General features: G+C 35.6%; 2 protein-coding genes across 2 annotated transcripts; one reads left to right on the top strand and one right to left on the bottom strand.

The window, feature by feature from the left end:
• The first annotated feature begins 10329 nt into the window (after window positions 1-10329).
• On the top strand, window positions 10330-13671 carry LOC141621023 (uncharacterized). Its single transcript, XM_074437747.1, has one exon. It carries the CDS (start codon window positions 10330-10332, stop codon window positions 13669-13671), a length of 3342 nt encoding a protein of 1113 aa, XP_074293848.1.
• An 8042-nt stretch (window positions 13672-21713) lies between these two features.
• LOC141622633 (23 kDa jasmonate-induced protein-like) lies at window positions 21714-23255 on the bottom strand. The gene is made up of 3 exons (XM_074438647.1): window positions 23091-23255; window positions 22262-22687; window positions 21714-22177 (listed from the first exon to the last, which is right to left on the bottom strand). The coding sequence occupies exons 2-3, from the start codon at window positions 22676-22678 to the stop codon at window positions 21977-21979; spliced, it is 618 nt and encodes a 205-aa protein (XP_074294748.1). The 5' UTR covers window positions 22679-22687; window positions 23091-23255; the 3' UTR covers window positions 21714-21976.
• Window positions 23256-23475: the final 220 nt, after the last annotated feature.

Below are 23475 nucleotides of genomic sequence, written 5' to 3'. Positions count from 1 at the left end.
TAAGGTCACACTCTTACAAACCACACATCGACACGAAGTATATTATAGGAAGTGTGACTATATAGTCACACTTCCTATAATTACTTCGTGTCAAATACAAACCACACGTCGATGCTATTATGGTTCATTTATAGCACCTTCCAGTGTCAAGATAGCTTCATATATGGGAAGACCTGTATTTCCCATGGAAGAAAAGATTACGCCTCCTTCGCCTTGGGCTGTATGAGCAATGTCTGAACCCTCAATGAGAGATTTGAGGGAGTCGCGTACATTATTGGGCGATCTCATGGAGTAATGTCCTTTGGGACGAATCTCACCGTAGCACTGCAAAAAATCAGATATAGACGTGAAACCGATTGCACCATTAATCCAAACAATATCACACAAGACTAATTATTGTTGGGAAGTAGTAATGGTAAAACATACCCTGTTGTAAGCGGAAATAGTCTGAAACCAACCTATGACCCACTGTCGGGATGTAGAAGCGTGTGTGCCTTCATAAACAAGGGCCACAAAAGACTCTGGAGAAGTAACCTCGTGGAGGAAACCGCCCCACTGACCGTTTTGAAGTATCGAAGGGAAGGGAGACATCGAGACACAGGAGGTGTATTCGTATGTGGCTACTCTCAGTATCAACAAAATTCCGAGCTTCTGTATGCTTGCCTTCTGTGTTCTTCCACTCCATAGCCACTCTAGCTCTGTCTTCCGCCTGTAGCGGCCTGTTGAGATACTCCGTCATTCCTTTCAGTGGTGTGTTCGTTATGGGTGTCCCAAACACGTTGATCGCCATGGATTACTACGGCTATGCTGCAATGATTATATCGACTCAATGCTAAAAATACAGAATTTTACAAGATCTTTGATTCAATTTTTTTTTTTTTTTTTTTTTTTTTTTGTCACTTTAGGTACTTGTTTCAAAAGTTATGGTTAGTCAAACTCTTTTAACCGAAGAAACTTGACCGACCGTATCTTGGCCTCAAGTTCCGAAAGGCCAATTTTTTCATATTGATCGTATTTACCAGATCTCCCGTTGAAAAAAAGTCGCCGTAATCATGGCCGAGAGTTATGACCTGTCAAGGTTTTTTTTTTCAAAAGAAGGGTACAGCTTAAAAAAAAATATGAGTATTTCAAATATAAGAATACTAGTCTTAAACCCGTGCAAATTGCACGGGATGGTTATTTTGATAATTGTTATTAAAAAAATGCTGAAAAAAAATATGATTTAACTTTTATATCTCATATTTAGGAGATTATACATAACAAACCTTGTAATTTAACAAAGTTACCGGATAAAAAACCAAAGCAAAAAAAACTTGATCATTCTACGGATCTACCCATACCGTAATGTCTATCGACCTCACTACGAATAGACCCAACACCCCCAATCTAAAACAGTAGCGCAATAGAAATAAACCAAAACTCAAGCTTTTCCCTTGCTTGTAACACTTTTCCGTCTTTCCTATGAGCTATGACTCTATGAGTCTATGACTTTAGTTAACCCACTTGTCTTCAAGCTCGTCACATCCCTTCGCCTTCACAAATTCTTACTTAAGACGGGCACTATCCGTCTTAAGTTGTAGACGGATACCATTTTGTGAGACAAAATGCCCAAAAACAACCTCGCTCCCATACGTCCTTTCAATCACTCATTAATCTGAATATCCGATATAATCAATTGCTAAAAATAATTAAAAGAAGTAATGTCGGATATAATAAAGAAAATGATACAATAACAGATTTGTGCAATTAAAAGAAGTAATACCGAAGATGTCTTAGTCTAGTGGTTAAGACGGAGGTATTGTGGACAATAGGTCCCAGGTTCGAATCCCCCCTCCCCTCTATTGTAATGCGACTAACTGCGCGCTTCGATTGACAAAAAAAAAAAAAAAAAAAAAAATAATGAATATATGCAATTAAGAGAAGTAATGGATATAATAAATTGATAAAAATAATTTAACTTGATAAAAATAATCTAAACTTTTAAAATTTTGAAGCAAAATATACTTATACGGAGTATTTGTTTCGAAGCAAAGTTTATCAAATATAGTCACTATTTGTAGACCTGCCAAAAGCAGCCCGACTCGAAAAGACGGACCCGAGACCCGAAGTGACCCAAACTACATCACCCAAATGTTACCCTAAAACCCGAATTGACCCGACCCGAATATGAACCGGCCCGAAATGACCCGACAAAATATAATTCTAATTGAACAAAAAAGACTTGAAGTGGCTATTTCTCTATTATTCATTGACCCCGAAAATGACCCAACCCGAAACAACCCGAAATAGACCCGGACCAACAAACTCAAAACCCGAAATGACCCGCCCCGACCCGAAATCAATGAGAGACCCGAACTAACCCGACGCCAATAGGCCCGACCGGCGACCCGTTGACCCATTTTGCCAGGTCTAGCCTATTTGTTACGTATCAATTCAGTACTTCATATAGCATACCGTTATTGAATATATTATACGAAAAATGTTTATTTGTACTAATATTATATATTAGATAATTATAAAAGCTAAAAATGACATATGTTTATAATTAAAATTAAAGAAAATAAATATCTGCAAAAAAAAAAGTCAATAATGTAACTCGTTTCTGACCCTAACTCGTTTCTGACCCTAAGTCGTTCGAAACTCGTATAAACTCAACCCATACAAACCCGTATCTGACAAACCTAAAATAAACCCAATACATTTTTTTTACTCGAACCCAAAATAACAAAACTCGTAACCCGTCCTCCTAACCCATTAAGAGTATAATTCTTCGCTAACTCACAATACCCCTTTTTTTTTGAAGTAAAACAATACCCTTTTTGTAATCAATGACTCATACGTAATACACTCCATCAAGCTAAAATAAAGCCCAATTAACATGGAAAATAATACCCCCATGTTTAGTTCATTTAACCCATATTCCCCATTCCTTTAATGTTTATCAGCAATACACTCCATATTTTACATTTTACTTTAACCCTAAATTTATTTTACCCCTATCTTGCCACCAGTACACCACCCTCCCCATTCTCCTTCAAGTCACACCCCATATCATTCTAGATCTAATTCCATTTTACCTTCTCCTGGGATTTTAATCTACCTACATCAAAATTTTAAATGTCGATATGTTTTGTTATCTGAATAATTAAGTTCATCTTTCGGTAAGTTTTTATTTTGCCATTGATTTATCCTAATAATTTCTTCAACTTTTTTTTCTTGTAATTTTTTTGATTTATTAATAAGACCATCCACGATTTGTATTTTCTGTTTTCGTTGTTTAATTTAATCTTTTCGACATTAGTTATAAATATTAATTCTATATTCTGCTATTGTATTATTGAAAAGCTCAATATTTTACTTTAATGGGGTATTATCATATCTTTAGATTATTTTTCCTGTATCATCTTTTTTTTTTTTCAAATTTGAATAAAACAATTTCGACCGTAATTAATTAATTACCTAATTTATTGTACGGATTTTTTGTACAAAAAAATATATTTTTACCATATTGGCATAGATTTATTCTTTCATATATTCAAGTTTTTTGTACTAATAAGGTTTTTTTAGTGTAAATAAAATTTCAATCTTTGTAAAACTATTATTTTGATTTTAATTATTTCTCATAATAATTTTTGTTGGCATTGTATCACTAACCATGTTATTGAATATTTTTACCAAACCTAAATAACACTCTTTTCACTTGTTGCTTGATTTTTGCATGGAGTAAAGGATTGATTCTTTGGAGAATATAAAAGATTTAAGGAGAACGTGGGTGGGGCACTATTTAAAGAATATAAAAAAATTGTACTTTCAACCACAACTCAGCACTGTGGTTGTTCTTTTAATAAAGAGGATGGTGCACCGATACAATATATTCCTGAGAAATTCTTGTGTACTCCGGGAGTACGTTACTCCTTGCACTCAAGCTATTAAAATATTCTTTTTTGTGAATTGCTTTTGAGTGTAAGGAGGAGAAAAAGGAACATACATCGGATGTACTACATCCAACTTTTTTATTTTTTGAGCATATATGTATTTTTTTTGAGCTTATTGCCTCAAACTTTATTTGTTTTTGAGCATATGTATATTTCTTTGAGCATATTAAAATTTATAAGTTAAATTTTAATATTTTTTCCGTCAAAACTCAAATTTAACTAAACTAATATGTAATATTTTTGAGTTTTATTGTAATTTTTTAGAGCTTAATTTTTAAGTGAATAAACTCATAAACTTTATAGTAAAACTCAAAAACTTTAAAATAAAACTTAAAAACTTGATTAGAATACTCAAAAACTATAGAATTGAAGGTAATACATCAGATGTATAATCCTCTTACTGTGTAAGGAGTACCGTACTCCCGGAGTACACAAGTACTTTTCTATATTCCTGCCGTTCTAATTATTTGACTGCTTTTTAATGTGTGATGATTATTCTAACGAGAACTAAACGAATGATTGGAACGATAAATTTAACATCTGCAAGACAAGAGAGATAGAGCGAGGCAACAAACCTGGGAAGGCAGAGATGCAAAGAGGGATTGGATGATGTCGAAAATAAGAGAAAGACTTCAGGCCTGCGTTATTGTATACTATATTTATAATGGAGTCTACTATGTATTCCGTTTCGGTCAATTGTTGTCCTTTAATTTTGGCACAAAGATTAAAGAAAGAGCAGGTGGTCAATTACTAAATGACAAGTGGACCAAATTGAGTATTAATGATCAAATTGATCATCAAATTAATTCTCAAAATAGAAAGGACAATAATTGACTAAAACACCTAAAAATAAAATAGGACAACAAATAATTCGAACAGATGGAGTATTATTTTAATACTAGTTTGTGATTTAAATGTAATACTCCTTTCATTTTACTTAATTAACATGAAGTAAATGACGGACCATCAAATCCGACACATTTTGGTACATCAAATCCGACACATGGGTCTAGCCTTTTTGAAATAAAATAAAAATTTACTTCAAATTAATTAATATTTCTTATCAATTTTTTTCATATCTACGTAGTATAAAAGTCAAGTTTTTTCTTGGCTTTTAATTGGCCGCTAAGTTTTTACATGTGGACCCCCCATATTTTCTATTCTATTTAATTAACCTCTTTCCTCAATCTAATTCCTAATCCTATCCCATATTCCTATTTTAATTACTTTTGTTAAAACATAAGTTAAAATGTGACAATTTACCTAAAATGTTGCAATTTAGATACATTCAACGGGTCTAACATGTCAAACCTTTAATATAATTCTAATAAAATACGGTTGTATATTATCCGATATTCATATCTAATATTTATCAAATATTCGAATCTCCAAATATGGAATATTTATATTGTCACGGTATTGAACACTTAATCACGCTCAATTATATGTTCATATATCTAATGATAGTGCCTGCTATTATGACCCGTGTATTTTTTACACGGGTATAAAACTAGTTCATTACTTATATTGTTCTTATTTTAAAATAATTATAAAATGTTTATGATTAAATTATTATTAAATAAATGATGTAAAATTAATATTTAAATAACATCTTTTTTTTTTTTTGAAACCCAACTTGGGTAAATTCATTACTTCGAAGCAAGCAAAGAATCAGCTACCGGCGGCAACTGATCAATTCACACGGTTTTACCAACTACACCCGGTGACACAAGCGCAAGAGCATGAGCAACCTCATTGTTTACTCTACTAGTATGCGACCAAACTACATTACCAAAAGAAGAACAAATACGGAAAATATCGTCTATAACTAGAAAGAAACTACTTCGACCCGTTTTCCTTGTCTTGAGAGCATCAACCACGCGCGAACAATCACTTTCCACGATAACCGAGTCACGGCCCGCGCACACAGCTTCCTCCAGCCCTTCCAACACCGCAACCGCCTCCGCCACATGTGGTTCCCACACCTCCTTTCTATTGTGCGATAGACCTTATAAGACCTGGCCTTGAGCATTGCGACAAACTGCCCCAACTCCGACACCAACTCCCTCCTTGACACCCGCATCAACATTGATTTTCACCCAACCATGCTCCGGTGCCCTCCACCCCGTGTTAGTCTCCCCCTTCCTGCCACCACCCACACCTTCACGACCCCTGCACACCTCTCTGTTCCCCGCAATCTCTGCCATAACATCGTCCACCCTTCGCACAATCTGCTCCACCCGGACTCGCATACCTTCGAAGACCACACTATTTCTCGCTTCCCAAATCGCCCAACAGGCCACCATCATCTTCTCACGTTTCAAAATCAGCATGTCCCTCCACCATCCCTCCACCCAGTCCCTTACCTCATTCCCGGTCTGCTCCTCCCTCCATGTCAGTTGCAGCTCCTCCCACACCCCTTGCGCAATGGAGCAATCTCGAAATAGATGAGTACCTGTCTCAAAAGAAGCAAAGCACAGCGGACACATAATATTATCACATTCGACTCTTTTAGCTAATTTTACCTTTGTTGCGATCACATCGTGACAAAGCTGCCAGAAAAAGAGTTTGATCCGAGGCCATACTTGAGACTTCCATAGCGGGCTCCAAATCCACTTGTCCTTCTCCCACGAAGATTGTTCAACCACGCTCAAATCGACACCCTCAAGCAATCTGTAGGCCGACTTTACCGTATACATACCATCCCGCTTAACACACCAAAACCACGAGTCTCTTGCCTGCCCCGTACTCAACCTTATATTCCGCACTCGCTCTTGTTCAAAAGGTAGCAAATACATGGCGAGCTTTTGCTCATCCCAAGCACGCCCATTCTCCACCATCAAGTCTGCAACCTTTAGGACATTTGGGTCACCAAAACACGGTGATAAGACCCGGCCTGTTTGCGTCCCACTAATCCACGCATCCTTCCAAATGTGAGTGTCAACTCCATCCCCAATTCTCCTCCGCAAGCCCAGCTCCACCACCTTTCGAGCCCCCAAAATTCCCCGCCAAGTGTAGCTCGGGTTATGCCCAATTCTAGCTCCAAGGAACGAGTCATTAGCATAGTATTTGCTTCTCATAAACAATGAGTCGAGTGAGCCAGGTTGGATTTTAACTTTTACACTAGCGGGCCATTTCGCGGGTGAATATTTTAGGATTGGAAGAGTCGTTAATGATACAGAGCGGTTCAAATTTTGACAGATTCACTACGGAATTACAGGTTGAGTTGAGGGTCTCAACTCTCAACTATCAACACAAGACAGAGAAACAACCTAAATCTTCCGTTAACTAAACAAGGAAATGAGGAATCGGCTCCCCATCTGAAAATGTCTATTGGCTTTATTTATAACACGTCGGCCTTGCTCTTTTAGTCTTAAAATTATTTTCTTTAATTTTAGATTTTATTAGTCAAGTTTAGATCCTAAAAATTTAATTTAGTGAAGTTTAGATTTTATATAAATTCAGTTCAGAAAATTGAAGTCTTAGGGTCATATAGAAATACACTATACACTAGTTAAAACTTATAAGAAAGTTCTATGCGAAAGGTATGCCTACTAGGTAAGTCTCTAATAGGGATGTCAATTTCACCTGCATGATTAAAAACTGTTCCACCCGATCCTAAAAGATATATAAAAACCCGACTTAAATAAATGACGAATGGATAATGAATGATAGATGAAACGGATGACGAGAATATGACGGATGGCGGATGGACGACAGGTCACTTACCCACTTTGCTTTTATAATTACAAGGTTAATATTGCATATTGCAATTTAAACTTTGATGTCAGTTTATATTACATACTCCATAGTCCGTACAAAATACTCCCTTTAAACATTAAGAAAAGAAAATATAATGCTCTGTAGTTGATAATGTTGTACTCCGTCCGTATTCCTTTTAAAAAAAAAACAAATCTTATACGAAGTGACAGATTCAGTAATATAAATAAAGATTGTATAAAACAAAAATTCACTGAAAAATACTCTGTACCTAAATACTTGCTGCAAACAACTGCGTCTTAGACAAATAATTTATTTTTCTCTTATCAACTATTCATTGTTGTATTCTACCTCTGTCGTCGACCTATCGCTGTTGAAATTATTTTGAGATCGCAAGTTGATAAAGATGAAATTTTAAATCACCCACTTTGCTTTTATAATTACAAAGTTAATATTGCAATTAATATGGATCTTGCGTAATAAATACGCGGTATTTATAGAGTTTTTATTTTTTTAGTTTATTACATATCCATTCTAAATTTATACTTTACAATTTTCATATTTCAGCTCATTATATTTTGATATAAGAAAAAATAAAACTGCAAAATTAATAAAATTTGAGTATATGTCATGAGATCCTCTTTTTTTATCTGTTAATGATTTCATTTTATAACTTTTCTTAAATTATCTTAATTAATTTTGTTCACGAGGATAATAATATTAATTTATTTTATTGGTTTATACCGTGTAACTATGCATCAAGTCATTTTTTAAGAAAAATTAGCAATTTTATATTTTACAATTTTGTACCTATTTTATTTTATTTTATTAAAATATTATAATATAATTTAGAATTTAATGAAAAAATAATGCTTTAAACAAAAAATAGTTTAATGAGAAAATCTCATTTTTTTTTCTTTATATAAGTAGATGGAATTTTTTTAGAATTTTTATTCTCTTAGGACTTGTTTGGATTGAGAGTAAAAAGAAGGAGAGGGTGGGAGATGAATATGTGAGTAATAGTTAAAGTGCATTTTCCATATTTGGCGTGAGAATAATTATTCACCTACCCTCATGAAAGGCTAATACATTATCCACCCTCCCCCCTGGGTAATGATTAAGGGAGTAAAACATCTACTTAGTAATTATTACCCTTATGTCAAACCTATCATCAATGAACTCATTACCCAAGTAATTAACTTCCCCGATAATTATCACCCAATTAAAATTTACCCCCGAATTATTCCATGGATTCCCGGATATGAACTTTGTTAGGTGCAAACCTATGTCTCATATTGGTCATGTAAAGATGGAAAATCATCTTTATAAGAACCACAAAATATAAAAATACGAGGCCTTTCGGCAAAGATTCCAAGAGTAAATTCGTGAAGGTTTGACCCAAAACAGAAAATCAATATATATAACTAAAGGAGGCTTTTTTTTTTCTAATTATACTATTAGCATTAGAATTAGGAGATAATTAATTATTTACAATTTTCCTATTAGAAATAGGTTTTCCTAATTATACTATTAGCATTAGAATTGGGAGATAATTAATTATTTACAATTTTCCTATTAGAAATAGGAAATAAATTAATAATTTATTAAGACTTTTTTTCCCCTAATTTACTATTAGAATTAGGAGATAATAATTATTAAAATTTTCTATTATAATTAGGAATATGATTTTCCTATTAGAAATGAGAATTAATTAATTATTTTATAATTTTATTATTAGAAACAGAAAATAAAATAATTTTCTATAATTTATTAATATTAAAAAAATATTCATTAGTATTTGATCACTTTTTATTAAATTAGAAGGAAAAAAAACTTTTGATATACTTATAATATCCAATTTTATAACAACTTACGATTAAAAAAATGAAGTATTATGAAGATAAAAGGCCATAGGCCGAACTAGGTTGTGACAAATGTGCATGCATAATACGTACTACATGGAATTTACTCATGTAAAGAGTAAAATGAACGCTGAAATACGCCCCTACGTCTTTTGTTATTGCTAATGTCATATTTAGTTATACATAATATGAAGTCTGAGCCTTAACTGCAGGGGGCTGGGCAACCCCGATGCAGTAGGCGGACTTCGAAATCTTATTCGAAGGGAGGCCCCGGCTTTAGTCTTTCTGTGTGAGACGAAGCTGAGTAGTAGCGAAATGAGAAGGATATCATCTAGTTTAGAGGGTTATTGCAGTATGGAGGTGGATAGTGTTGGCAGGTCTGGTGGGCTTGCTTTCCTATGGAGTAAGGAGTTTAGGGTGAGTCTTAGGTCGACATCGACGCATTATATGGATTTGGATATCGGGGAGGGTGCTGAGGTGTGGCGGTTGACTGGGTTTTATGGGTGGCCATGGGTGCAGGACAGATATTTATCTTGGCAACATCTTAGGATTCTAGCTGAGGAAGATCATTCTTCGTGGTTGTGTATAGGTGATTTTAACGAGATTTTATTTGCTAACGAGATGCAGGGGGGGAGCGAGGGCACAGTGGCAGATGAATAATTTTAGGGAGGCTGTGGATGTCTGTGGGTTGTGTGATTTATCATATGAGGGTTACGAGTTTACTTATGATAATGGGCAAAGTGGGGTGGATAATAGACAGTGTCGATTGGATAGAGCTATGAAGACGGAGGCTTGGAGTGAACAATTTCCCTATGCAAAAGCTCTTTCATTTGAGTAGAGAATGGTCTGATCATGCGCCTATTTTGGTTAAATTGGATGGGCGTGCCGTTGGAGGAGGGGAGATGGGGAAGCAGTTTCGTTTTGAGCAGATATGGGTGGGTGAGGAGGGGTGTGAAGATACTATTAGGCGTGTGTGGGAGGTTGATGACGGGGATGTTTTGGAGACCATTTCTCGATGCGCGGCCGAATTGAAAAAATGGAAGGGGGTGAGTATCGGTAAAATTTTAAGGGATTTGGCTCGTAAAAGGAAGAGGTTGGCTTGGTTGAATGAAAGTGAACGGTCTGTTGGTAACGTTAAGGAGAGGAAGAGGTTGATGGGGGAGATTAATGTACTGCTTCGGCAGGAAGAGGTGTTTTGGAGACAGAGATCGAGAGCTCTTTGGCTTAGAGAAGGGGATCGGAACACTAAGTACTTTCATCGGAAGGCTCGGCAGCGGAAGAAGAATACTATCCATCGTGTTGTGGGGAGGAACGGTACAGTTTGTGTAGGCAGGGAGGCCGTCACGGTGGAGGCTGAGGGGTTTTTTACGGAGCTGTTTGAGTCGGCTAGGCCGGAGCAGGTTGAGGGGTTGTTCGATGGGGTACGGGGTAGAGTGACACCTGCGATGAATGAGCATTTTAGGGCAGCTTATAGGGCGGAGGAGGTGGTTGAGGCTCTAAGCCAGATGCACCCTTTAAAGGCCCCGGGACCGGATGGGATGAATGCACTCTTCTATCAAACATATTGGCATATTGTCGGCCCCTCTGTTATAGAAATGGTGTTGGGTGTCCTGAATGGTGGTGAGTTTCCTTGTTCAATAAATCGTACTCACATTGTTTTAATTCCTAAGAAAAAGGCGCCGGATAAACTTGCGGACTATCGACCGATTAGCTTGTGTAATGTATTATATAAGCTTATTTCTAAAGTTTTAGCTAATAGGCTTAAGTTATTTCTTGGTATGCTTGTGTCGGAGAACCAAAGTGCTTTTACTCCTGGGAGATTGATCTCTGATAATATATTGGTTGCTTTTGAGCTATTTCATTATATGAAGAATTCTAGGTCAAGTGGAGGGCATTTAGCTCTAAAACTTGATATGGCCAAAGCATATGATCGTGTGGAGTGGGTGTTTTTGCATAAGGTTCTTCTAGCTATGGGTTTTGATGCTTGCTGGGTTGATAATGTGATGCGTTGTGTCCGTTCTGTTACATATGGAGTGTTGGTTAATGGGGTCCCGTCGCGTGAGGTGGTGCCAGAACGTGGGCTTCGTCAAGGTGATCCTATCTCGCCATACTTGTTTATTATTTGTGCTGAGGTTCTTTCGAGCTTATTACGGCGAGAGTGTGAAAGAGGGGGCATCCATGGGATACGGGTTGCACCCCAGGCTCCGGTGGTTTCGCATTTGTTCTTTGCAGACGATAGTATTATATTTGTCAAGGCTAATGTGAGGGAAGCTAAATGTGTGATGGAGATTCTTCATATGTATGAGAGGGCATCGGGTCAATTAGTGAGCAAGGAGAAGACGACTGTGTCTTTTAGTAAGGGTACTGCGGAGCGCAGACGGCTGGCTGTTGAAGATGTTCTTGGAGTGCGTGTTGTTGCTGAGCATGATAGGTATTTGGGTTTGCCTACGGTGATAGGAAATTCGAAGCAGGTTCTAACAAGGGTGGTGCGTGATAAGCTGAATAATAAGTTACAAGGGTGGCGAGGTATGCTATTTAGCCGAGCAGGTAGGGAAACTCTGATAAAGGCAGTTGCCCAATCTATTCCTACTTATGCAATGAGTGTTTTTAGACTACCGGCCAATTTTTGTGATGAATTACGCTCTATGGTGTCGAAATTTTGGTGGGGTTCGGATAATGGTCGAAGGAAGATGTCGTGGGTTGCTTGGAGTACTTTGTGTCGGTCCAAGGCAAAGGGAGGTCTCGGATTTCAGGATTTTGAGAAGTTTAATATGGCTTTATTAGCTAAACAAGCTTGGAGATTAATATGTGTGGATGGAAGTTTAATGGGACGGGTGTTGAAAGGAAAGTATTTTCCTAATTGTTCGTTTATGGATGCTGAAATTGGGGTTAATCCGAGTTATACGTGGAGGAGTATTCTTGGAGCTAAGGAGGTTATGGGGCTTGGGGTTCGGCGGCGTGTGGGATCGGGGGTTGATGTCCGGGTATGGGTGGACCCATGGGTACCAGGGACTAGATCACGGTGTGTTATTTCTCCACGGGCTGATGCGGATATTGATATGAGGGTTGCGGATTTGTTGGTAGAGGGTGAGCACAGGTGGGATGATGCGAAGATTAATGAGTTGTTTTTGCCTTTTGAAGCTGAGAGAATTAGAAGTATTCGACTTGGTGACGGGGGAGGTGTGGATAGCTGGGTATGGGATCATACACGTGATGGGGAGTATACTGTGAAGACGGGATATAGGCTGCTAGTTGAGGATGGGGCGTCGGAGGTTGAGCAGTCCGATTTTGCTAACGAAAGTTGTTTATGGAAGGCGATTTGGAAGGCACCTGTTCTCCCGCGGATTAAGGTTTTTATGTGGCAATTATGCCATGAAGCGATTCCAACGAAGGTTAACATTGCTCGTCGTCTGGGTAGTGATGATGTCGCGTGTCCTCGCTGCCATAGTGAGCGCGAGTCTTGCCTTCATGCTATACGAGGTTGTGGTTGGGGCAAGGAGATTTGGGAGGAGGTGGGGATTGGTACGGGGGTGTGGCGGGGTGTTGCTTTGGTAAGAGATTGGGTGGAGGCGACTTTGAGGGAGTTGGGGGAGAAGGAGAGGGTGTTGTTCCTTGTTACTTGTTGGGTTTTATGGGAAAGGAGGAATAGGATGGTTTTTGAGGAGGAAAGGTGGGATGTGGGTGGGATTATGAGGAGAATTTGGGGTATCATATGGGAGATGGAGTCGGTGCAGGACAATAAGGTATCGGGTATTGTGGAAAGAAGCCGGCTGGGGAGCTGGGAACCACCGGGTAGTGGTGTGTCTAAAATCAATACGGATGCAGGGCTTGTGGAGGGAGTAGGTGTGGGATTGGGAGCGGTTAGTCGGACTTCGGCGGGTGAGGTTGAGTGGGCTGTGGTGTTGCAACGTGGCTCGGGGTGTGCAGTAGATATGGCGGAGGCTGAAGCGATATTATTAGGTCTGCGTGAAGCAATCAGGATGAAGTCAAGAAAGGTGGTCATTGAAAGCGATTGTCTGATCGTGGTTGAAGATTTGAATAGGAATAGACGTGGTAGAAGTGAGTTGTTTGCGATATATGAGGAAATTAGACAGCTTAGTTTAAGTTTTGACTCGATTTTTTTAAGCATATTAGTAGGAATTTTAATAAGTTAGCACATTTGTTAGCACATGCTATGCCATGGTTTCATGGTAGTCGTTTTTGGACGTCGGATTTGCCAGCTGAGTTTGGTATTGTAGCTCTCTCTGATGCTAGTAATATAAGTTAAGGCCTTTATGGTTTTTTACAAAAAAAAAGAAAAAAATATATATTAATCAAAATATAAATAAGATATTAACAAATTATTGATAAGTACAAGGTTTGATATCTATTTTTCAAGAAGTATTAAAAGATAAAGAAAGTTGCTGCTAATTTGTGAATCGAAATAACATATTATGACAAATGAGGAAATGTTTTGAAAAACTTTATTGTGCGATTGTTTTACAATTTAAAGTAAAAATGGTACCACGAGTAATAAAATAGATTTGAATGAGGCTTGAAGGTAAATTAGATACACTTATTATAGAAATATGTATAAGGTTAAGATTCAATTCAAACAAGATCAACATTGAAAAAAAGTCATGAAAAACACATAAAAGGGTAAGAGTAGTCTTTCCCTAACATAGTGAAGACCGTCTCTCTCAAGCTTTTCTTCTGACAAATTTACATGCATAAAAAACGGTACTATTCAATTATATGGAGCAAACTTATTATTGTTGATTCTATATTTTTTTTGTCTGTGTAAATTGAGTACATCAACACTATAATTTAGGGAGAGATACGAATTGGGGAAGGGCGAGACATATTCGTCATGCATAATAAGATGCTTTAACCACCTTTAGGCAAAAATATAAAAATAAATGAAAAAAATTAAACTTAAAAGAGGGTCACGTACTTGCCAACTCTTCTATAGTTCTCTACCGCATTAATATTCTCATGAAGCTTATGACATTTATTTCATATTAATAAAAAAAATGATTATACTGTTTCGTACAATTTGTGATTTATAACTTTTAGCTAACTTATTTGAACTTGCTTAAATTTATATATTTTAAGTGAAGAATATTAATTATAAATATGATAAATATAAAGTTTGATCTTTATTTTCCTCAAAGATAAAAAAAAAACTCAATTTTTATTTTCTTATAATATACTAATTAAAGGTCATAATGTAAAACATGAAATTACATCACAATCTACTATTTCAATATGTCGATGATCAACACTCAAATAGTACATTTGTTATTTAAATAGTGTAGAAACTCTCAAAATACTAAAAAAATGTTCAATCTATCGTTATCAAACAAAACCTAAGTTTCTACATTTTTTTGTCATGTTCAACTTAATCTTTATGGGATGTAAAAATGATGAAGTTCAGAAAGTAGCGGTTAGTTTTCTGTTAGTTAGATGGACTTTTCAAGAGAGAGATGAAAGCTTGCATTTTAGACTGTTTTATGTGTGAAACGAAGGGATTAAGTAGTGGACTATAGGTTGTTTCGAGTGGGAATGAGGTTGATTGTGACGAGTTGGTTGACTAAAGTTTTTCCTGACTAGATCTAGAATGGGGATAATAATTATGAGATAATAAAATTTGAAGAAAAAAGGACAATAAAAATGAGATGGGAGTAGTAAGATTTATTTATGAAAAATGAAATAAATAGCAAAGTTCGTGTATATATATATATATAATATTCAAAATTATTCAGTTTACAAACATAGTACTTAAACACTTTGTTTAAGTATCTGGAATGGAGGTAGGGGAGGGGACGAGAAAAAGACTAGGAAGGGAAAGAGAGACAGATAAGAGGGAAGATTGCTTCTTAAACTTTTCTTTGTTGAAGGAGAAATAAATTCTCTTCGATAAGGGAGACGAGGATCCATATCATCTGGAGTAAAGATTGGTGTTTCATGGAGGTGAATGTGATTTATGACTTCTTAAGATGTAAAACATGGCAGAAAGAAAGTGATAGTGGTAGTAAATTGGAGGTTGTTTCAAGTAGTAAGAACTAATCATAGTGGCCAATGTTTTATTTTGCTGGTAAATTAGCGGGGTGGAGGGATGATGCATTTGTGGAGGGTGATGAGTTTAATGAGGACAGTGATAATAAATAAGGTTATTTATTTGCAAAATATCACTTATATTAAAACATATAGGTAACATGAATAATAACAAGAAACCTCAAAAGATCATACCGATAAACATAATCTTGACCTCCATCAATCCACAAATTAAAGTAAAATCTTAATTCTAAAAACATTGTCGAGAGCAAGGGTTAGTTTCCATTGGGTTGTAAATTTTTCTAGAAGTAAGGGTTTAGTTTTTCACTTGGTTGGATAAATTTGAGAGAAGTTTCGAAGACAAGGATCGATCTTTCAAGGGATGAGATTGTTTTAGATCATGTGTGTGAACAAATAGGGGTCTACATGAAGGATTTTGTTTCAGATGAGAAGATGGGGGGCAAGACTATTGTTATAAGGGGAGGGTCATAAGCAGCCTCAGCCATGTAGTATTGCATTAGAATTTGGTTAACATTCAAAGGTACGTCTATAGTTTGACCGGGAGATATAACATTTAACTACCTGTAAATGTTTATACGTAACTACTATTTGACCCAATAATGATTAAATTATGGCTGTTATTCTAAAGAAGAAGATGTGTTGCATCATTGAGTTGACCAATTAAAAAACAAATAGGTATTAATGAACAAAATCTAAAAACTCTCAGCCCCAAGTATCATATATATAAACTTCATATTGGTTTTATTTTCCTAAAAAAAAAAAACAACATTGTCGAGAGCAATGGTTAGTTTCCATTGGCTGATAGATTTTTCTAGAATTAAGGGTTTAGTTTTTCACTTGGTTGGATAAATTTGAGATAAGTTTTGAAGACGATGATCGATCTTTCAAGGGATGGGATTGTTTGAGATTGTGTATGTGAATAGGAAAGAAAAATAGGGGTCTGCGTGAAAGATTTTGTTTCAAATGAGAAGATGAGGACCAAGACTATTGCTATAGAAAGAGAGAGAGAGAGAAGGAGAGGTCGTGATAAGCAGCCCTAGCCATTTAGTATTACGTCAGAATTTGGTTCACATTCAAACGTACTTCTATAGTTTGACCGGGAGATATAACATTCTAACTACCTCTAAATGTTTTTATATAATTACAATTTGATCCAACAATGAATAAATTATGGTTGTTATTCGAAAGAAGGGGATTTGTTGCATCATTGAGTTGATTATGCAGAGTAGATATTATTGTTTTCCTTAACCAATTGAAAAACAAACAGACATTAATGAATAAATTCTAAAAACTATGAGTCCAAGTATCATATATATAAACTTTATATTGGTTTTATTTTCCTAAAAAGAAGTATTTTATTAATCAAACACTTTTTCATTCTTATATCAATATTATGTTAACGAGAATTATTTATTGGTCATGCGGCATACATAAAATCTTAGACATAAACGATGTACTATATGTCTATATTCCATTTTATTGTGAAATTTGTCACACATTATTTTAATATCCGTGCAATTATCACACATTATTTTAATATCCGTGCAACACACGGGCAAGAAAACTAGTATCATACTATTATAGATAATGAACACCGACATATAGCAGAGGCCCAACAAATAGTATCAACACCTTCGATAAGTGTAGTAAAATGTCCAAACTTCTTTTCGTCTTTTTTATGTGTATTCAAACGCTATCTTTTGTATAGGACCGTCATATATCATAGGACGAACAAAATCAATTGTTATAAAAAAAGCCACATTTGAAACTCTTTCTCAACTTCCATCAATCTAACACTACCACTACGACACTACATACACAATCCCCGCTCCCACCGCCCACCACCTCTGCATCGACCGATTCGGCCAACGACTCCGATTAATCCACCACTGCCCAATTACTTCTCCTTCACCAATCGCCTAACACAAGTAAACAAAAAACGTCCACAACTACGGTAATCCCGATTTCCAAAAATAGGTTTGGGTTCTGATGTTAGAACCCCTAGATTTTAACATGAAAATTCAACTTTTAGTTTTTGGCAACTAATTGTTTTAATTTGAATAATCATGTTTTTAATTTGAAAACTAAAAGTTTTTAAGCTAAGAATTATTGGTTTGTAACCCATTCACTCTAATCAAATACTTTTAGTTTAATAATTATGAATTTTAACTTTAAAACTCACTATTTTAATTTGAAAATTTCATATACTCTCATGATATTCAGTTTTCCTGTTAGTTTGATATCTCGTCACTTTAGTTTGGCAACTCAGTGGTTTAAATGTTCCCACTTATTTGTCTAAATTAGAATTTTAAGCACTTTGTCAACTTCATTTCTTAAGTTTGATACTTCAGATTTTGAGATGAATATTTGTGGGAAGGAAATGTTGGATACAGGTTTGAGTTCGTGTGCGGCAGTGCGGGCCAAGTAGTAAGGATTGGATTAGAGACAATGATTTTGGCGTCAATTTGGTGGCTTAAGGACGGCTTGCTGGCTTCCATTGTTACTACTTACTAGACGAGCATTGTAAAATAACGCAATGAAACTTTTGTGCTATTGTGGTGTGAAATAGGAGGAATTTCGGATTACTCTTAAGTTTGTGTTGTGATATTTTGAGCCTTTTAATTAATGGGTTGGTCTTGTGCTATAAGACTGCCTTATTAAACAATTTATGGTACTTTAAAATGTCACGGTCATGAAATAAGCCTAAAGCGCGTCCATTAGCATGTTCAGAAGGTTCTAAAAAAGAGGGGCCCAAAGTGTTTTAGTGCCCAAAAATGTACTCTGACAAGTAAATTGGGAATATGTAAGTTATATATCATGAAGCAATTAGTCTTCCTTAAAATCATTAGTATCCGTCTTATTTATAAGACGGGTGGGCTTGATACTGATTTGCTAATATGGGTTGGGGAATGGATAGGCGGTAGGGTTGCTAGCATTTAATACATGAATAGTGAAGAATCCAAAAAATCTTTCATTTTTCAAAAATTCCTGACACCTCGATTCTCCCTCCCATTTCTTTACCTCGTTTCTCCCTCCATATTTTTCATTTCTAGCCTTTTCATTTCTAGCTTTTTCAATTTCTCCCATCATTTTCTCTCTCCGTCTTCACTCTTCATGCAAAATAACTAATTAACACAAAAAAATGGGGAAGAAGAAAATGGCAACGAGAACCCCTCCAAAAAAGGCGACAACTACCACGATCGAAGATGTTCATGTGAGGACAAGAGCCACCACCGGTAGGAGGAAGGTTGTTATTGAAGAAGAACCTGAAGAAGAGATGGAGATGGGTAAATGTTTGAGAACTATTACCAATAATTTGGTTATTTCTTTCAATTTTTTGGGGTTTATGTTTTTTTTTGGGTGAGTTTTTGGACCGATTTGTACATGCATGTGGATAAAATCTGTACATCTGATTGAATATTTGGTGAATATTTATGTTTGTTAGTTTTGGTTTTGTCTTGTAGAACATGATGTTGTGAAGAACAAGGAAAAACCCTGTGTGCGGAAAAGAGGGAGGCCGAAAGCTGTTCTGGGCAAGAGGAAGGGTGTGGTCGTTGAAGAGGAAGTCGGTGAATCCGATATTGAAGATTCTCAAAGTGAAGAATTGGAGCCACCACCAAAAGTGTTGCATAAAAAGGCGAAGAGAAAGGAAGGTAAAATGTCAACCCTTTTTAAGTTGTTAACCATTATGAAGTTAATAATTAACTTGCTTTAATTCCACGTCTGTGACCAGTTAATTTAATAATGTGATGAGTTGTTTAAAAACACAAGTAAATGAAATGGTACTACAAATCTAAGAGATACTTTTTCTGTATTCTGTCTTTAGTTGTTTAGTTTTTGTTGGAATATGTGACTATGTCACCTTTTAGGGATTTACTACAAATTTGTGGTGTTGTTGTAACCATGAATGTGTAATATGTTTTGAGTGTTTTTTATTATGTCCGCAGTTAAATGAATTAGTTTAAGTGACGATAATTTGGTGATGTTCAATATATGTAATTTATGGTTCAGATGTTTACTTGTTTTTGTACTATGTTACCATTACTCCATTACTAAAATCATGATAAGATGCATGACTTCCATATGTTTACATTTGGGTTAAATATGTTACCAATTATCCAAAATGGTATTGAGTTTGTAACATGTATACAAAATGGTGAAATCAGACAACATAGAACTGAGATCTTAATGAAATGTAGAGCAATTATTTTTACTGAGATCTTAATTATGTAACCAATGAACATGATTCTGGGATATTTGATAATGTGGTCACAAGAAATAGAATTTGTACTACATATAACTTATATTTAGTTAATGAAATATGTGCTTGAAATGTTTTCTCTGTGGTCCAATATGTTATCATTTCTCCTTTATTAAATTGATATTGTAAGATAGTTACAGTTTGTTGAAATAATAAAACATAATGGAAATTTGATGTTATTGTAAAATGTGTCCATTTTTGGTACATTATGTAACCATTCGTCCATAATTGAATTGATTTTGCTAATATGGTGACAAATTATGGGAAAAACACTACATATACCTAAAGTACTCACATGTTGATTTTTTTGTACAAGATGTTACCATTCCTCCATAGCTGGATTGATATTGATAATGTGGTCACAAGTAATAGAATTTGTACTACATATAACTTTTATTTAGTTAATGTAATATGTGCTTGAAATGTTTTCTCTGTGGTCCAATATGTGACAATTTTTCCTTTATTAAATTGACATTGTAAGATGGTTACAATTTGTTGAAATAATAAATCATAATGGAATTTGATGTTGTTGTAAAATGTGTCCATTTTTTGTACAATATGTAACCATTCGTCCATAATTAAATTGATTTTGCTAATATGGTGACAAATTATGGGAAAAACACTACATATACCTAAAGTGCTCACATGTTGATTTTTTTGTACAAGATGTTACCATTCTTTCATAGTTGGATTGATATTGATAATGTGGTCACAAGTAACAGAATTTGTACTACATATAACTTATATTTAGTTAATGTAATATGTGCTTGAAATGTTTTCTCTGTGGTCCAATATGTGACAATTTCTCCTTTATTAAATTGACATTGTAAGGTGGTTACAATTTGTTGAAATAATAAATCATAATGGAAATTTGATGTTGTTGTAAAATGTGTCCATTTTTGGTACAATATGTAACCATTGGTCCATAATTAAATTGATTTTGCTAATATGGTGGCAAATTATGGGAAAAACACTACATATACCTAAAGTGCTCTCATGTTGATTTTTTTGTACAAGATGTTACCATTCTTCCATAGTTGGATTGATATTGATAATGTGGTCACAAGTAACAGAATTTGTACTACATATAACTTATATTTAGTTAATGTAATATGTGCTTGAAATTTTTTCTCCGTGGTCCAATATGTGACAATTTCTCCTTTATTAAATTGACATTGTAAGATGGTTACAATTTGTTGAAATAATAAAACATAATGGAAATTTGATGTTGTTGTAAAATGTGTTCATTTTTGGTACAATATGTAACCATTCGTCCATAACTGAATTGATTTTGCTAATTTGGTGACAAATTATGGGAAAAACACTACATATACCTTAAGTGGAAATAATACTACATTTAACAAAGTGGTAGAATGTTTATGTTGTGATACAATATGTTACCATGGCTCCATCATTGAAATGATATTGCTTATTTGGTTAAAGTTGTTTTTTTGTGTTTTTGTATTGATTCATTTGACAGTTCAAATGAATAATTACAAGGACTAAACAGTAAACATACGTAGTCTCAAAATTCCTTTTTTTTCCTTATTTATTGGAGTATATGGAGTATTATTTTACTATAAATTTCTTTCAGTAAACCTTTTAAATAGATGAACTTTTGTTACCGAAATTGTAAAGAAAATAACTAATTTTATTTTAATTTGAGACCTGAAATTGACATCTCGAACCGGGTCTCTGTAATTCATGGAACGGCCCTGATAAGCCTAAGGCCAAAATAAATCGCGGTGATACGGTGTGGTTATCTCATTTTTCGACACGCAAGAGAGGTTAAATACGAGTTAGTACAATATATTTCAGAAACAAAAATAAAATTGATCTTCTCAGAAGACAATTCAACAATAGAAAAGCAGACCGGATAAGAGCTGTAAAATTGAAAAGAACACAAAGTAGAAATAAGAGTACAACAGTAGCAGCAGCGAGGCACTCCGCACTCCGCACTCGGCAGGCCACCCGAAACAACAAAGGAAAGGAAACAACACAACCCGACTCTAGCGGGTTTATCTATTTATTTTACCGAATAAAGATGATATTAAACGTAATGATTGATTATATGATGCAACGGGTTTCCAATACGGTGATTTGATCACAACCCCCCACAGAATAACGGAAAGATTGTAGCGTTAGAGGGCTGCTTTAATTGTCAAGATTGCTTCATACACCGGAAAAGGCGCATTTCCAAAGGAGGATAAGATCATGTTTCCGTTGTTTTCGATCTCATGTATGTCGTCATCCGAGGAGTCGATCAGAAGCTGGAGAGATCGGCGTACTGAATCGGACGATCCCCTGGAGTAGTGACCTGGTTCACGAATTTCTGCGTAGCACTGCGAGCGACCATTATTTAAATAAGTTAAATAAAAACGAATTTCTACGTAGACGTAGCCTATTATCACAAGCTAAGTCATTACCTTATTGAAGGTACCAGGAATCCGGCGCCAACCTAGCACCCACTGTCGCTTAGGATCCTGGGTATCTTCGTAGACAACGGCCATAGAGGAAGCGTCAGAGGTATTCAGGAAGACGAAAGAGCCATACTGACCGTTTTGAAGCAGGGACGGGTAGGGGAAGGCCTCGACCCATCCCGTGTACTGAAAGGCCGTCACCAATTTTAGCGGCCCTCCAGTAGCATTGTAAATTAGGCAACTTACACCTTTACCTATAGTATCATTAGATCTTCGAGCATCACTGTCTTTCCCTTCCGCGTTCTTCATCTCCAGTGCTACGCGTGCCCTGTCTACGGCTTTTATCTCTTTGTCGTGGTACTCTGTCATTCCTTTTAGTGTTGCGCCCGTCACCGGCGTTCCGTGTACATTGCTGTATGCCATTCCTACTTCCTGCAATCTCCCATTCACGTTAATTTTAGTTACCGGAAAATACAATATACAGAAACTGGGTGAACATTTAATATAATATTACCCCAAATCGGTTACTTTATTTACTAGAAAAGTAAAGTGTAAACTATTGACTGGTTCACTTTAAATATGAAAATGTATGGAATAACAGAAGAACGAGCTACAAAATACAAATCTAAGGTAACAATCATATTAATCTAATTGAAGTTCGAAGTAGTTGGAAGCGTTTTTTTATTTCTTTTGGACACTTTGAGACCCGACTTTTGTGAGACTCATCGTCTTCTTGTCCTCCTTCTTCACCGTATTTGAAATTATAAAAAAAAAAAATTGAAATTAATCTACTTAAAAGGAACATACAAGAGCTAGGAGCCTAGGAGGAACAAACCTTTTTTTTTTTGTTGAAAACGACTTGGGACAATATAGATTATGAATTGTAAGAGACGCTCTTGCTGCTATATGGTACTGAGAATGCTTAGATGACTAAGGCTATTTATAGACTGATCTCGGGCCCCGAATAGGGTAAGGCCGGGAAGCTAATAATTTTACCTACGTTCAGTCCTCTCAAAATCGTCTCAATAATCTAAAAATAATCTTTCTTTGTAGGGATGTGCCTAAAATAATCATTTCTACATAGAAGAGTTCGATTTATGGCACTACTTTACTTTTTACTGCCTTTGTCCTAACTATTTGTTTTTTTTTGAACTAAAATATCTCTCACAAATAATAGAAAAGCTAAACAAACGATTGAAAAGCGCTGGGTGTATAAGTTT

The sequence above is a fragment of the Silene latifolia genome, chromosome X, assembly GCF_048544455.1.
Source record: "Silene latifolia isolate original U9 population chromosome X, ASM4854445v1, whole genome shotgun sequence".
NCBI classification, from domain to species: domain Eukaryota; kingdom Viridiplantae; phylum Streptophyta; class Magnoliopsida; order Caryophyllales; family Caryophyllaceae; genus Silene; species Silene latifolia.
Note: the sequence above shows the minus strand (reverse complement) of the source record. Positions and strands in the feature narration are given on the sequence as shown.